We start from the raw sequence: 16,894 nt of genomic DNA, 5'->3' as shown, positions 1-16,894 counted from the left end.
GGACTGATAATCCACTGTTCCTGACAATAATCTATTCTGAACATGGTCCTGGTCCACTAGCAGGGAATGTTAGGGAAAAAAATAAAAATATTTCAAGAAATTACATTCTGATCATCCCAAAAATATCCCAAAATAATCATTTTGTTTCAAAAGAAATAGGACTTATAATGATTGACCCCCCCCCCCCCAACATTTTATGTATACAAATGCTCGCTTTCACATCCCACCAAATGTTGTTTTTCTAAAAAAAATGAAAAGAGAATATTACTAAATAACAAACGCTGCACTGACATTTTAGTACATGGCAATGACAGGGAAATAATATGCAAAACAAAAGATCAATTTACTTCTCTTTGTTGCAAGAAATTCCACAACCAAGGGGAGAGGTACAAGAATGCATTGTCCCTATGTTTACTGCACCACATATCATTTTTCCTCTGTAATTCTGAAATATTCATACGGTAAATTCAATTAAGTCCAAACTTGAGGAACTGGAACAATTGGTGCCCTGTGCTTGGCTATTTCATTATAGTGTAAACTACTGAAATGTTTCATTTCCACTATTCCATTGCTTAAAGAGGATCTCTAACCTTATTAATGGTCAATTTAGTAGCTGCTACCAAAAATTTTGGCCGGTGCAGCAAGCGCAGATCAACGAGACAGCTCTTTTGCTCCAGTCACAAGTATCTATGTATGGGGACGGGCGGTCGTTACTCAGATTCCTCGTCCCCATACATTATCATCATGTCAGCATCGCGTCTCCCTATTTACACAGGGAGATGTGATGCCGACAACGATAATATTTTACTTTTTTAAAACAATACGATCAGCAGATGAACGAGTGTTTACTCGTTCATCTGCTGATCTCTGCCCTGTTTACACAGGGCAATTATCGGCAACGAGCGTTCTATGAATGATCAGTTGTGCGATAATTACCTAGTGTAAAACCCCCTTAAACAAGGAGGATTGAAGAGTAAAGCAAAGTGAATGGACAAAACCAGAGAGAATGGTTTGAGTCTCTGACATCATAAATGAGAAAGGAGGCGAATTTCGGACTGTTTGGAGTCCAAAAGACAGTAAATGAGAACCAAGAGACAACAAAGCAGCCAAGGCTAAAGATTAAAAGCCGTCCGTAATGTCCTATTTAGACAATATCGGCCAATCATCCTTATAAAATTGTAAAAGTTTGTTCGCAATGCCGGACGACAAATGTATAATGAAATAGTGATTGCTCATGACTGATTTTTTCCAGCGGATAGTCAGCCAAAACTATGGGGCAGATTTACTATTCAGAATTCTGGCTAAAAAATGACAAGAGGGTGTTTCGCTCAAAATGAGGGCATGGTTTAGAGGGAAAGGGGGTGGTTTCGCCAAATGGGCGTGGCTTAAAATGTGCCAACGTGCGGCAAATTTGTGCCACATTTTAGTACAAAAAGCTGCCATAAACTGAGCCAACTAGGAGAGGGTATAAAGAACAGAAAAGCGTCTAACATGTCTAGCAAGATGTGCCAAATTTATCATGCATTCTGCACCACTTTGATGAATTTGACGCATCTCCTGACTGCCTGGGCTAAGTTTACACTGTCAAAATATTGGTGGGGAAAATGTTCCAAGCGCTGGGTGGCATGTTAGTGCCAACAAGTCACTTTGTCTTGGCCACAGTGTTTAGATACATGGAAAGGGTAGTGATCTGAATTTTTGCACCAGGTGAAGGACAGCCTAGGTCCTCCACCCCTGAGATCTATTCCCATGCCTTTCTTAAGTATGAAAAGGTATGATTCTTTGTATAAGGTGTGATTAATAGAACAATTAAAGCGATGTGAATAGATTTGTGTTAGAATTGAACTCACACCTATTAACATTGATTTACCCACAATATATAACCTATATATATATTAGATGTTTTATAAAGGACTTACATTTTTCACCAAAGAGAAATCAGTAACATCATGTGCAACTATGGAAACATACAGAAAAAGTATTCTTCCTGGTGACCTTACCATTTAGGAGAGGCTGCCCTTCACGTACGCTCCTGTACAAACTAGCGTGATAAACATCCTCATGAAATCCTGTCTTGCATAATCTGGATCCCCCGAGTGCTTGTGCTGGTCCCTGAAATGTAACAGAATATATCTGTTATACACACATGCACCATTATCAACAGACATTTCACTCGACATAAAACCTTTTTTCACTCCAGCTCCGTATAAACGACTTGTTTAGGTTCTAAAAGGTTTACAATTAGAAATGTGAGGGCAAAGGGTTAAACTTTTTGATAACTGAATTGGAAGAAACAAATCCCACTTGTCTGGTAAGATCTAAACTCTAAACAATCTTGCTTCTTTTAACAATTGAACTTAGCAGTCTTTGAGCCTTAAGTGGAGTCATAGGGGAGAGCAAAAACATTCTTCCAGAGGTGATATAGCTAGCAGAAACCATTTCACCATCGCAAGCTTATTTTCAGACAAGGATGCTCTAAATGTCAAGCCTGAGCCGGTGAATTTGGTCAAGCATTTTAAAATGTTCTCAAGAAAGGTAATGAACTAGAGACAGAAGGAAACCTGATAATTGTCCGAAGCGTTCCAGGAGCCGATATCATTTTGAAGGCAGTCATAACCGATGTATAACATTTGACCACTTTAGATCATTTCAATTTAATTTCAAGGAAAAATGGCATTTAACTCTTTTGAGGGCATCTCCGACAATGCTCTTCCAATATAGTGAAAAAGGGTAATTTGGGTGCTTTTGTGTTGTTCATAATCAGAAATCTTTGCCATTGTCACTCATACCTTTCAAAAGCACAAATGCACAAGAAAAACATCGGAGAGAAGATTGGCCTTGGAATAGGGTTTTGAAAACAGCTAAGAAAGTAAAAGCTTTTAATGGTTATTTTGTCATTGGATAAACAATAAAGCACAAAAAGGTTATGTATGGCACGAAAAGAGCTTAAAATCTATAGAAACCTAGCTGCAGGCTTTGTCAAGAAGAATGTACTTCAGTAGAGGACGGCCATACAAGACGAGAGTGGCAATTTACTAGAGAAGATTTGATGTATATATAAAAAAAATAAAAAATCAGTATGTCCTTGCTTATCGAGGAACAAAATGCTGAATTTGTCAGGGAGAGGAGACAGAGAACTGACAGCTTCGCTTCTCTCATCCGGGTCTGGAGAAGACTAAATGGTCCAGCCTGCGCTTTCTCACTGGAGGAATGTAGGTGATAGTCCTGAGACTTTCCAGGGACTGTACACCAGACAGGAAGCTCGGGGTGGAGAAGTCTGTTTTGACAATGACTATAATCACTGCACGCTGTCAATTCACTTCCAGGATGACAAACAAAGAACTGGAACTTGCTCAACAACCCTAAAGAAAAACTTCCTATGAGTTTCCTGTATACGTTATCAGTTTTTTCTTTTGGGAAATGTCACCATACAATCATGGCTTTACCATGAACCATTTCCGACTATCCACAAGACTCTTTTGCCCATACCACAGTGCACGCATAAGAATTTTGTTTTTATATATATATATATATATATATATATATATATATATATATATATATATATATATATATATATATATATATATATATATATATATATATATATATATATATTAATATTTTTTTTCCGTCCTTGTCACTTTCTGCTGAATGATGCATTTTTTTATGACCTGTCAAGACAACTGGAGGAAGATCCTTAAGAACGGAGGGTTCGCAAACCATGTAGAACATAAAAAACAGAGGTGCTGTAAGTGTCTACTACAGACTAGTGATGACTTTTCATAGCTGGTTGTATTTCCACTAGACAGGTCTACTGCAATATACAATTGATCACGTAATATAGTGGATTCTATACATTATACACTGATATATAAGGTTTGTGGATATAAATTAATAGACAACTGCTCTCGACATATTTCTTGTTTAGGATTGCCTACTCAATCATTAGCCAGGCATAATAAGCTGCATATTTCTAAGGCTACATTATAGACTACTGATATTCTGCACCACATATATAGGGCCTTATTCACACAAACGGGTGTCAAATTGGCCGTGCGGGACCCGTTTTCACGGATCCCTCATAGACTGGAGTCTATTAAGGGATCTGTGAAAACGGGAAAAAATAGGGCATGTCCTATCTTTTCATGGGACGTTCACAACAGTCTATTAAAAAATGGCAGTGTCAATAGTCCCATAAAAGTACATTCATTTTAATGCAGCCGTGTGATGTCCGATTATCCCGTTCATGTGAATAAGGCCTCAAGAGGATTTTATATTTACCTGGAATTGCACCATTAAACTGGCATAGATAATTGTGACCAACCTTTGAGAAAAAAATTTGGAAAACAGTCCAACTCACTTATAACATCAAGACAATATTTATATGCCAAAACTCTGGGATTAAAAACAAAATATTATATATATTTTTTTTTTTTACAGATGAAGACCACACTGTAGCATAAAAACTAAATGATTAGTGAGCACAAACAAATAATACTTTACATAAGTAACTATGTAATAAAAAATAAAGAGCGAAGAAGGTTTCCCAGATTCCTAAAGTGACGTGAGTGGGTTAGGAAATGACCAGCAATTCTGTAGGTGTCAGAATTCAGTACTCAGGGGTCAATACTGTGTGGAGTCCTCTACCTCTATGTATCAGTCATTAATATGGGACGGATGTGAACATGTGCAGATCAACGAATGTTGGACAAATGTGTTGACATGAACACAACTTCATGTCCTTTCTTGCCATAATTCATATAGTACACAAATAGGGCTATTACTTTAAGGGTTTCCCCCTGTCAGAAAAACCTCTGTCCGTCCATATACTATATGAGGGCATATACACCTACATTATAAGTTTTGTCTCTTTTCCCAGTTCCTTTTTTCATGCTGCTCTGACAGAAGACATGCGGGTCTTTAATGTAGTCCTGACGATCTGTTTAAGAACCAGGAAGATTAGGATGATCACTCATTGAAAACCAAAAAGTTTGTGTCGAACTTAAATCAGTCTGTTCTTCTTTTTAACATTACAAGAATGTGTTTAAATAAATTGTCTGGGTTCTGTTCCATCTTCCCTTCTGATTCCTGTTGGATGCAGCAAGACATTTGCAGCTTGTTTATAAGAGAGAGACAAGTGGAGCCAGCCCCACCCCCACCAAGGACTAAAGGGGACTGTAGCAAAGGGAATATAGAAAAGGAAGGTCCTGTCTTGAAGGTGCTTAGAATTTTTTTATTGCAATGTTTGCCGAAATCTGTAGAGTTCCCAGCCGCACACAAAAGCACTTGAAGGGAACCTGTCAGCGACTAAATGCTGCCCTATCTAAGGGGAAGCATAAAGTAGTGAAAGACATACTGATTCCAGCTCTCTGTAACTTATATGTGAATATGTTGTGATTTATAATAATTTAATTTAATTGTTGCAGCGCGATGCGGGCATTGTGAGTAAGGAGTCCGGCCTTTCTGTGAGCTGCCGCTCCCTCTGCTTTGCGGCCACTAATTGACGGGTTTTCTCCCTATTACTGTGGATAGAGAGAAAGATGTGGAATCAGAGTCTGGAGGGCAGGGGGAAGGAGTAGCTATTGAATATGCCGGACTCCTTTCTCACAGCGCTCGCATCGCGCTGAAACGATTAAACTGTAAGTTCTCAGAAATCACAGAACATTTCCACATAAGTGACAGACCGCTGAAATCAGAATGCCTCTCACTACTTCCCCTCAGAGACGGCAGCATAAAGTCGTTGGTAGGTTTCCTTTAAGAATCAGAAGTTTCTCTGTAATTATTATAAACCCTTTCACGCACACCCTGTGTTTTTGGAAGTTGGCTTTAAGTAAGGAAAAGAAATAGAAATGAAATGGACAAATGATGAACAAAGTGGTTTACATCAGAATTCACTCCTTTTCAATCTGGTCTCAATCAATTATTTTTCACTTTGATAAAACAAAATATATGTTGTTTTTATTATGGGGTAGGTGACCATAGCTAGCACATCACGTACACTCCATGTTTCTCACTATGCATTAGAGCCCCATCATAATACCTATTCTGTAAATTCATGCCTCTGGGTCACTATTAGCAGAGTCACGTTCAATACTGATGTTTCTCAACCCTTTTGTATTCCTTCTAATATAAAAGCAACATAACAGAGCAGATTCTGGTGCCTCGAGCAGCAAATCTTCTATCTACAACACAAATCACTTCACTACAGTTAATCGGAGCCTAAAAGTCCATTATATGGTTTATAATACAGTTTTTGCCTGGCTACGTGTGCATCTATAGCATCAAAATAATGACTAATCTTAGAGCAAATTTATTTCCACCATTTGCATGCGAAGGACATATTGCTTGTTACGAGATACTCCTGCCTAGGAAGGAAGACTCTTTCTTTATTGAATATGTCTGGGGGAAAAAAACACAATTGTTGTGTGCCCTCAACTAACAGGTTAAAGTACAAAAAAAGCCAAAGAATTAGTTAGTAGGAGCAAGCTGAGCTTAATGCAGACTGGCTTTGCCTTCTCACTGCCAAAGTGGATTTGAGAAGCTCTAGTGGTTCCCTTCCCCACTGGGAATGCATCAAAGAACTGGGATCATGGTGATTAAATTCCACCTGAGAGGAATTTGAGGCCCTACTACAGAGAGCAAATGCTAACAATAAGACAAAAGATTGCCAGATTTCCAAATCTAGACAGAAGCTAGCTGGGCCAATGATGATATTAAATTAATGTGAAAGCAATTTTCATGAACAAGAGGAAAAGCTTGGAGAATCGCAGGCAAGCCAGATCAAGATGATTAGAAACTACATTCTCCAGTAAGTAAATACTTCTAAAAAAAAAAGTAATTACTTTTATATTACATCTTGTCAGCATCACCTACGGGGGTTATATCTTTTTCATTGTAAGATCTTCACCACCAGTTATATTACATACAGATGTTTATGTAAGGCTCTCTGGAATATAATCGTACATTATAAATAAAAATGTAATGAAGGGAAAACAGATAGTCTAAAGCCCGGTCTACTTTGGGACATATATTAAATGTTCTGACAAATCCCAAGACCCACATAACTGCTGACTTAAGGTGTACATACAAGCAAAACAATTTTCATTAAGTTATGGGACTTTAGTTGACCCCAAAGTTTCCTGAACAACCAAAACTCTTACCCGACTGGGTAACCAAAAGCTCAAAAGGATAAATATCCGAATTGTCTGACCATAATTTCACCTAATATAAGACACAGGGCTGGCTGTCCCCATAGACATGAGATTGCCAATGGATCCTGCAGAAATCTGCTCCATAAAATGATATGTCTATGGCAAGCTTTAGGCTCAGTTCTCACTAGCATCAGAGTGAGTTTTGGGTTTTTTACTAGTCCAAAAATGAGAAAACATTCCAGGAGAGTGGGAGAAGAAAAAATATAGAAAACTTCCCAATTATTTTTGCATTACCCATTCTTGGTAAAGACAGATATGTAAAAGTAACATACCCTCTGACATTAGTGAGATGATAAGGCCTTGTTCATACCAAAGCTTTCAAGGGCAACAAAGATATGCCATACTGCACGTATGCGTTATTGTGCGTAACTTCCCCTTACTGGATCCCCCACTGCAGTGACAGATCCCCATCCATATTGGCTGACCAAAAATGGAAATCGGGAAAGGAGGTCTAAAATCTGAGACCTTCATCTTCACAGTGGGACATGACTAGCAAGTAACAGTTGGAAGTTGTTGTGGTGGGGGGGAGGGACATTTGGCTTGAGTTTTTAATACATTGAAAGGAAACAGTGACACAATTCTTCTCAGAATAAATTGTTCCAACATCTCTGCAGGAGATTTTCTCCTAATAAAATATTTTGTTCAATTGAGATCATTATTTGTTGCACAACTACAATAGATACATTTCCGGCTTATGTATATGCTAGGCAATCTTTGGTGTATAGACATTTATTTTCTTTGGTCTGTTTTTCTTTTTTAACTGAATTTGCAAATGACAGCGGCCATTGTGAATCCACACAATGGTCACAAAAACAAAGGCCCGTGTGCATAAATAAAAATCTCACTCAATTCCTTTCACTAGCTATGCTTCCCGTTTTCAGAAAACAAAAGGCATCACTATTTCCTCAAACAATCCCTCATTAAGGCTATGTTCACACGGAGTATTTTGGAGGAGGAATATCTGCCTCAAAGCTCCAAACGGAATTTTGAGGCAGATATTCCTCCCCCAAAATACTCCGTGTGAATAGCAATGATCGCGCCGTTTTTCGCCCGCGGCCATTGAGCGCCGCGGGCAGAAAACACGCTGTCTCCTGCCTCCCATTGAAGTCAATGGGAGGTCGGAGGCGGAAGCGCCCGAAGATAGGGCATGTCGCTTCTTTTTCCCGCGAGGCAGTTTTACTGCTCGCGGGAAAAAGACGCCGACGCCTCCCATTGAAATCAATGGGAGGCGTTCTCGGGTCGTTTCTGCCGAGTTTTGCGACGCGGTTTCCGCGTCAAAAAACTCGGCAAAAGACCCCGTGTGAACATAGCCTAAGACTCCACGAAGAGAAAAACTTTCAATAGATAAGACAGTCTTGAAAGAATTTCCCATTTCCTGGCTGAAAGTTTTAGAAAACGAGAGGAAATTAAGGTAAAAAAGTGCAATAAGACAGACTTTATTTGAAGGTTGCAAAACAGCATAGCAAATTTAATAAACACAAATAATAGGAAAAAAGATTTGACATTTTCCCATACAGTCAGAGGCTAAAAGGAAATTGACAGCAACCAGGACTGCCAAAGACAGATCAACAACACAAATTGTGTCTATTCAATCTTTTCAAACAAGTGAATAGGGTGGTTTTTGTTTTGTTTTTTAAAAATACCTTTTTGATTTTCTTTAGATAATGAATATTAAGTGCCTTGGTTTATCTTTACTTCAAGAAGGGCCAACAATAAAAAGAATACAATAAAAAAAAAAGATCTTTAAGTAGCAGATTTGTTCTCGTTTTTAAAATTGCATTCACAATACTGACTTTAACCCCTTCCCGACATTTGACGTACATGTACGTCATGGAAAGTACTGACTTCCCGCATCTTGCCGTACATGTACGTCAAACGTTTGGCACCGGCTCAGAAGCTGAGCCGGTCCCATCATCACCGGATCTCAGCTGTATCTTACAGCTGACATCCGACTGTAACGGCGGGGACCGAAATTAGCTTCGATCCCCGCCATTAACCCCTTAAGTGCAGCGCTCAAACGCGATCGCTGCACTTAAGGTGTTTGCAGCTCATCGGAACCCCAGTAATGAAATTGCCGGGGTTCCGGTGGCTGCAATGGCAACCGGAGGCCTAATACTGGCCTCCCGGTCTGCCTAGCACCGAAGCCGGTCAAGATCCGCCCGGCGGCGGAGCCTGATCGGCTTCCGTAGCTGCCGGCAAGATGGCGCCGGGTCAGGAGCTGATCCGGCGTCATCAGCGGTGGAAGTCAGCTGTACTGTACAGCTGACATCCACCTGTAACGGCAGGAACCGGAGCTAGCTCCGATCCCTGCCATTAACCCCTTCGATGCAGCAATCGAAAGCGATTGCTGCATCGTAGCGGTTACAAGCAGATCGCCAGCCCTGACAGGCAATCGGGACTGGCGACTGCTGTTATGGCAACAGGAGACACAATGGTCTCCTGCTCTGCCATTACGGAAGCCGATTTAGGCCCCGCCGGGAGGCGAAGCCTAAACGGCTTGCTGTCAGTGAATGACTGACAGATCTAATACATTGCACTACATAGGTAGTGCAATGTATTAGAAAAAAAAAAATCTGACCGTTGGACCTTCAAGTCCCCTAGTGGGACTTGAGAAAAAGTGTAAAAAAAGTATAAAAAAGTGTAAAAAAAAGTGCAAAAAATAAAAGTTTGAAAACAATAAAAGTTTCAAGTAATCAAATAACACACAATCCCCCTTTTACTCTTATCAAGTCCTTTATTATTGAAAAATAATAACAAACCATATGTATTTGGTATCGCCACGACCGTAACGACCGGAGGTATCAAAATATTATATTATTTATTGCACGCGGTGAACAGCGTAAAAAAAACCCGTAAAAAACGTTACCAGAGTTTCTGTTTTTTAGTCACTTTGCCCTACAAATATTACAATAAAAAGTGATCAAAAAGTCGCATGTATCCAAAAATGGTACCTATAAAAACTATAGCTCGTCCCGCAAAAAACAAGCCCTCATACAACTCCGTCGACAAAAAAATTAAAACGTTATGGTTCTCACAACTTGGCGACAGAAAAAATACATTCTTTTTACAAAAGTAATTTTATTGTGCAAAAAGTTGTAAAACATAAAAAAGTTCTATAAACGAGGTATCGCCGGAATCGTACTGACCCGCAGAATAAAGGTAACATGTAGTTTATAATGCGTGGTGAACTCTGTATAAAAAAAAAACAAAAAAAGCTGTGCCAGAATTGCGTTTTTTGGTTTACCTGGCATCCCAAAAAATAGGATAAAAGGTGATCAAAAAGTCACATGTACCCCAAAATGGTACCAATAATAACTACAGCTCGTCCCGCAACAAACCAGCCCTCATACCGCTACGTCTATGAAAAATAAAATTAGTTATGGCTCCAATAAGTCAGGAAATAAAAAAATATGCAGTTGTGCCCGAGGAGAACATTTCTTCTGTTTCAAGAGGCGATTTATCAAGGACCTAAAATTAGGGAACCAGGAAGGGAGGGCCCAATCATATCCGATGGAAGCGACGGTGCCCGTATTATACCAGGATAATACTTTCCCAGCAAAATTCCCCAAACTACAAAGGCGCGGAGTGTGGACCAAAAGGGGGATAAGAAATGACACCATTTATCAGTGCGACACCGGCCTGTGCAGAAAGGATTGCTTCACAGCGTAACACACATCTATGGATTATTTTTATTTTTTTATACCACCTGACTATGCCCCTTATATACTCCGCCCCGCTTACATGTACCCCCACATTATAAAACACCAGCAATACTCAAACAAATATAGTACCAAGCAAAATCCGCTCTCCAAAAGCCAAATGGTGCTCCCTCGGCCCTGAACCCTACAGCGTGCCCAAACAGCAGTTTCCTTCAACATATATGGCACCGTCATACCCGTGAGAACCCTTTTAACAATTTTTGTGGTGTGTGTCTCCAGCGTCATAAGCTGGGCATGACATATTTGCCACTGAATGGCATATCTAGGGAAAAATATAAATTTTTAATTTGCACCATCCGCAGCGCATTCATTTATGGAAAAGACCTGTGGGGTGAAAATGCTCACTACACCCCTTAATAAATGCCTTGAGGGGTGCAGTTCCATAATGGGGTCACTTATCAGGGGTTTCTTTTTATTATTTCACATCTGAGCCTCTGCAGTTGTGAACCAATACTTTGTAAATCGCCAAATTAGGCCTCCACTCCGCATGGTACTCTTCACTTCTGAGCCCTGTCATATGTCCAGACAAAAGATTAGGCCCACATGTAGGGTGTTTCTAAAACCGGGAAACACCGCATAATAATTAGAGAGCTGTCTTGTTATGGTGGCACAAGCCGGGCACCACATATTGGCATATCTATGGAAAAAAATCCCATTTTCACTCTGCAACATTGAGCGCACACTAATTTCTACAAAACACCTGCAGGGTTAAAATGCTTACTACACCCCTTGGTAAATGCATTGAGGGGTGTAGTTTACAAAATGGGGTCACTTCTGGGGGGTTTCCACTGTTTTGGGCCCACAGGTGCCCAGAAACCAATCCAACAACATCTGCACTCCAAATGGCGGTCCTTCCCTTCTGAGCCCTGCCGTTTGCCCAAACAGCAGTTTATGACCACATATGGGGTATTGCCGTACTCGGGAGAAATAGCTTTACAAATGTTGGGTTCTTTTTTTCCTTTATTTGTTGAGAAAATGAAAAAATTTGCGCTAAAGCTACGTCTTATTGAAGAAAAAGGACTGTTTTTATTTTCACTGCCTAATTCTAATAAATTCTATGAAACATCTGTGGGGTCAAAATGCTCACTACACCCCTAGATGCATTCTTCAAGAGGTGTAGTTTCCTAAATGGAGTCCCTTTTTGGGCGTTTTCATTGTTTTGTCCCCTCAGGGGCTTTGCAAATGTGACCTGGCCTCCGCAAATCATTCCTGCTAAATGTGATCTCAAAAAGTCAAATAGTGCTCTTTCCCTTCTAAGCCCTGCCGTGTGTCCAAACAGCCGTTTATTACCACATGTGGGGTATTGTTTTACTCGGGAGAAATTGCTTTACAAATTTTGTGGTGCTTTTTCTCCTTCAGTCCTTCTGGAAATGAGAAAAAATTAGCTAAACCTACATTTTCTTTGAAAAAATGTAGATTATTATTTTCAGGGCCTACTTCCAATAATTTCTGCAAAAAAACTGTGGTGTCAAATCGCTCACTATACCCCTAGATAATTTCCTCAATGGGTGTTGTTTCCAAAATGGGGTCACTTGTGGGGGGTTTCCACTGTTTTGTCCCCTCAGGGGCTTTGTAAATGTAACATGGCCTCCGCAAACCATTCCTGCTAAATTTGAGTTCCAAAAGCCAAATGGCGCTCTTTCCCTTCTCAGCCTCGCCGTGTGTCCAAACAGCCGTTTATTACCACATGTGGGGTACTGTTTTACTCGGGAGAAATTTCTTTACAAATTTTATGGTGATTTTTCTCCTTTAGTCCTTGTGGAAATGAAAAAAAATTAGCTAAACCTACATTTTATTTGAAAAAATGTAGATTTTCATTTTCACAGCCTACTTGCAAAAATTTCTGCAAAAAACCTGTGGGGTCAAAATGCTCACTATACCCCTAGATAATTTCCTCAAGGGTTATAGTTTCCAAAATGGGGTCACTTGTTTGGGGTTTTCACTGTTTTGTCCCCTCAGGGGCTTTGTAAATGTGACATGGCCTCCGCAAACCATTCCTGCTAAATGTGAACTCCAAAAGCCAAATGGCGCTCTTTCCCTTCTCAGCCACGCCGTGTCTCCAAACAACCGTTTATTACCACATGTGAGGTATTGTTTTACTCGGGAGAAATTGCTTTACAAATTTTGCGGTGCTTTTTCTCCTTTAGTCCTTGTGGAAATGAGAAAAAAAATCGCTAAACCTACATTTTCTTTGAAGAAATGTTGATTTTAATTTTCACGGCCTACTTCCAATAATTTCTGTAAAAAACCTGTGCGGTGAAAATGCTCACTACACCCCTAGATAATTTCCTTGAGGTGTCTAGTTTCCCAGATGGGGTCACTTTTGGGGGATTTTGACTGTTTTGGCACCACAAGAGCCCTTCAAACCTGACATGGTGCCTAAAATATATTCTAACAAAAATAAGGCCCCAAAATCCACTAGGTGCTCCTTTGCTTCTGAGGCCGGTGTTTCAGTCCAGTAGCACGCTACGGCCACATGTGGGATATTTCCTAAAACTGCAAAAACTGGGCAACAAATATTGAGTTGCATTTCTCTGGTAAAACCTTCTGTGTTATAAAAAAAATTGTATTAAAAATGTATTTCTGCAGAAAAATATGAAATTTGTAAATTTCACCTCTACTTTGCTTTAATTCCTGTGAAATGTTTAAAGGGTTAAGACATTTTCTAAATGCTGTTTTGAATACTTTGAGGGGTGAAGTTTTTAAAATGGGGTGACTTTTTTGGGGTTTCTAATATATAAGGCCCTCAAAACCACTTCACAACTGAACTGGCCCCTGTAAAAATAGCCTTTTGAAATTTTCTTGAAAATGTGAGAAATTGCTGCTAAAGTTCTAAGCCTTGTGAGGTCATAGAAAAATAAAAGGATGTTCAAAAAACGATGCCAATCTAAAGTAGACATATGGGGGATGTTAATTAGCAACAATTTTGTGTATTATAACTGCCTGTCTTACAAGCAGATACATTTAAATTGAGAAAAATGCTAATTTTTGCAATTTTTCGCTAAATTTTGGTGTTTTTCACAATTAAATACTGAACATATCGAGCAAATTTTGCCAGTAACATAAAGTCCAATGTGTCACGAGAAAACAATCTCAGAATCGCTTGGATAGGTGAAAGCATTCCGGAGTTATTACCACATAAAGTGACACATGTCAGATTTGAAAAATGAGGCTCTGTCAGGAAGGTCAAAAGTGGCTAAAGAGGGAAGGGGTTAATGTAAGAACGTTATTCTTCAAAAAGCTATTTCATATAAATATAAAATAAACACTGCATTATCCAAAGTAAAAGTCTGGGATGGGGGAGGGGATAGAGCACTAAGGGTAAACAGCACACGTAAGAGTGATAGTAAGAAAAACACAGGATGAGAGAAGCTTGAATTGGGCACCTTAGTGAAATACATAAGTTCCACATGTCAGGATCATGGAAAGTGCCCCTAGTGGTACATTTATATATCAATGCTGGCTTGCTTGTACCAAAATCTGACAACACTAAATTCACAACAATTTTGCCCAAATTATTCTAGATCTAAACGTTCAGATTGTACTGTATGCATTTGGAAACAGATCAAAATGTTGTGTCCATCCTATTTAGAGCACTGCGGTACCTTCTCGGAATGTAACATATTATTATGCTTCATTAACACGGTACAGATAGATACCACAGTTCTACAGAAAGAAAGAAGGAAACACTAAGCAACCAAAAGCAAACAACACAAGGTTAAACAGCCTTTGTAGTCTACTGTAGCCTGTATGGATCTCACCAGATAACTGCCCTATTATGACAGAAAGATTTAGCAATAGCTGCGCTTGGACGGCCAATACTTGTCAACTGCTATGGTGGGTGGTTGTCACCAGTCTTTTTGATTTGCTCAAAATACATACAATGTATTCTCAAAAAAAAGAAGAAAAAAAACAATATGTGCACTTTCTCAAAATAATGCACTACATTCTCTATATTTTGAAGACGGTTTTAAAAAAAATGTAATATTTCAAATTTTTTAATATTCAAATGCATGGACTACTCTGGAATGCATGGGACTTCTTTTACAGAGTAACGAGCATTCGGCTGACAGCTATTTCTTCCGGTACCCCAGACATATTTTGGTGGCGGCTTATCTCCCCATAGAAATCCAATTGCCCAATCCTTCTCTCCCCCGACATCAGCTGTTGGGGGAGATTCTGGAAGCCACCATACAGATAAGATGGTTGGGCGTCCCTACTGAAATCAGTCGTTTCGGCAGACATTAATCTAAAGTGTTTGGCTACCTTAACTTTGAAGGTCATATAAGATCACCAGTTGATTTTGTTGCTTCAAAAAATTGTATTTCTTTTCCTCCCCATAAGAAGACCATTTCCTAAAAAAAACTATAATATCGGTCTTCAGTAGATGTAAGTAACAGAACAAAACCTATCTATGTCAAGCCTATTCATCAGCCTGCCAACTTAAATAGTACCTATTACCTAGATAAGGCTATCCGTTTTACTTTAAAAACCGCTAGCATAAAAATAAATCATTATGTGAAAAAAAAAATTGTGATAACTAGCGAGATATCATGTTCTGATACTGTATGCCACCGGGGATTATAGCACGGTGCCAGAGACATGAGAGGTGCTGCTTAAAGAGGATCTGACACCACTTTATTAATGCCCTATCTCCTAGCTAATCGAATAGGCGCTATGATGCTGATAACTACAGTGTAAATTGTATTATTTGCAAAGTTATGTGCATTATTCTAAATATGCTTATTTGGCTATACTTGCCAAATGGGAGGTAACTCCCATTACCTCCCATTTGGCCAACACCGTTGTTTTTGTTTTTTGTTAAATTTCTTTAAATTACTTAGATTTATAGATTTATTTTATTTGGTGAACAATTCTTAATTTAAATCCATACCCTTATCCAGGTGATAGCCAATCTTTAACCCTTTTACGACTAAGGACGAATATATCCGTCCTGTGCAGGAGTTAGATCCCGCAAAAGGACGGATATATCCGTCCTCTGATCGCGTGGGCACTACCAGTGTACTTACGCGATCAGCGGCAGGAGCACGGTTGTTATACACAGCCTGGCTCCTGCCGCAACTCCTGGAATCGAAGCGCGCTCTGATTCTGGCAGTTTAACCCATTAAATGCCACTGTCAATAGCGACAGCGACATCTAATGTGTTTGACAGAGGGAGGGAGCTCCCTCTGTCACCCCATCGGCGCCCCCGCAAAGAAATCGCGGGGCGCCGTCGGGTTTCCATGGCAGCCGGGGGCCTAACAAAGGCCCCCAGGTCTGCCTTTGGCAAATGCGTGTTAGGCCATGCCGGAGGCATGACCTAATAGATTGCCTGTCAGTTTTACACTGACAGGCAATAATGCTTTGGTATACTAAGTATACCAAAGCATTATATATGCGATCAACAGATCGCATAGTGAAGTCCCCTGGTGGGACTAAAAAAAAATGGAGAGCAGTTAAGTAAAGTTCGTGAAAAATATAAAATAAAAATTACAGTCAAAATAAAATAAAACTTTTTTTTGCCCAAAAAGTGGTTTTATTTAATAAAAGTGTCAAAACAAATAACACATACACATATATGGTATCCCCGCGATCGTAACTTCTTGAACAATAAAATGAACACATTAATTAAACCGCCGGATGAACGACGACCAAAAAAAGACAACAGCAAAATTCTCTCTTTTCTCCCATTCCCCCCATAAAAAATTCAATAAAAGTTAATTTATACGTCCTATGTGCCCCAAAATAGTACACATTAGCCCGCAAAAATCAAGCCCACATACGGCCACATTGACGGAAAAATAAAAAAGTTACGTCTCTTGGAATGCGGCGATGCAAAAACAAGTAATTTTTTTCTATAAAGTTTTTTATTGTGCAAACGTAGGAAAACATATAAAACCTTTACATACTTGGTATCCCCTTAATCGTGCCGACCCATAGAATAAAGTTAACATGTTATTT

General features: G+C 39.5%; 1 protein-coding gene across 2 annotated transcripts in view; it reads right to left on the bottom strand.

The window, feature by feature from the left end:
• CDH2 (cadherin 2) overlaps positions 1–16,894 on the bottom strand; it is a 261,108-nt gene that overhangs the window by 219,356 nt on the left and 24,858 nt on the right. For both annotated transcript variants that reach the window (XM_075826315.1, XM_075826314.1), the window contains exon 2: positions 2,001–2,112. In XM_075826315.1, coding sequence (XP_075682430.1) covers positions 2,001–2,112 — 112 coding nt within the window. The remainder of the gene's footprint in view (positions 1–2,000; positions 2,113–16,894) is intronic.

This window comes from Rhinoderma darwinii, chromosome 5, assembly GCF_050947455.1.
Source record: "Rhinoderma darwinii isolate aRhiDar2 chromosome 5, aRhiDar2.hap1, whole genome shotgun sequence".
Taxonomy (NCBI): Eukaryota; Metazoa; Chordata; class Amphibia; order Anura; family Rhinodermatidae; genus Rhinoderma; species Rhinoderma darwinii.
The sequence above is the reverse complement of the archived record's forward strand: the minus strand, read 5'-3'. Positions and strand labels throughout refer to the sequence as shown.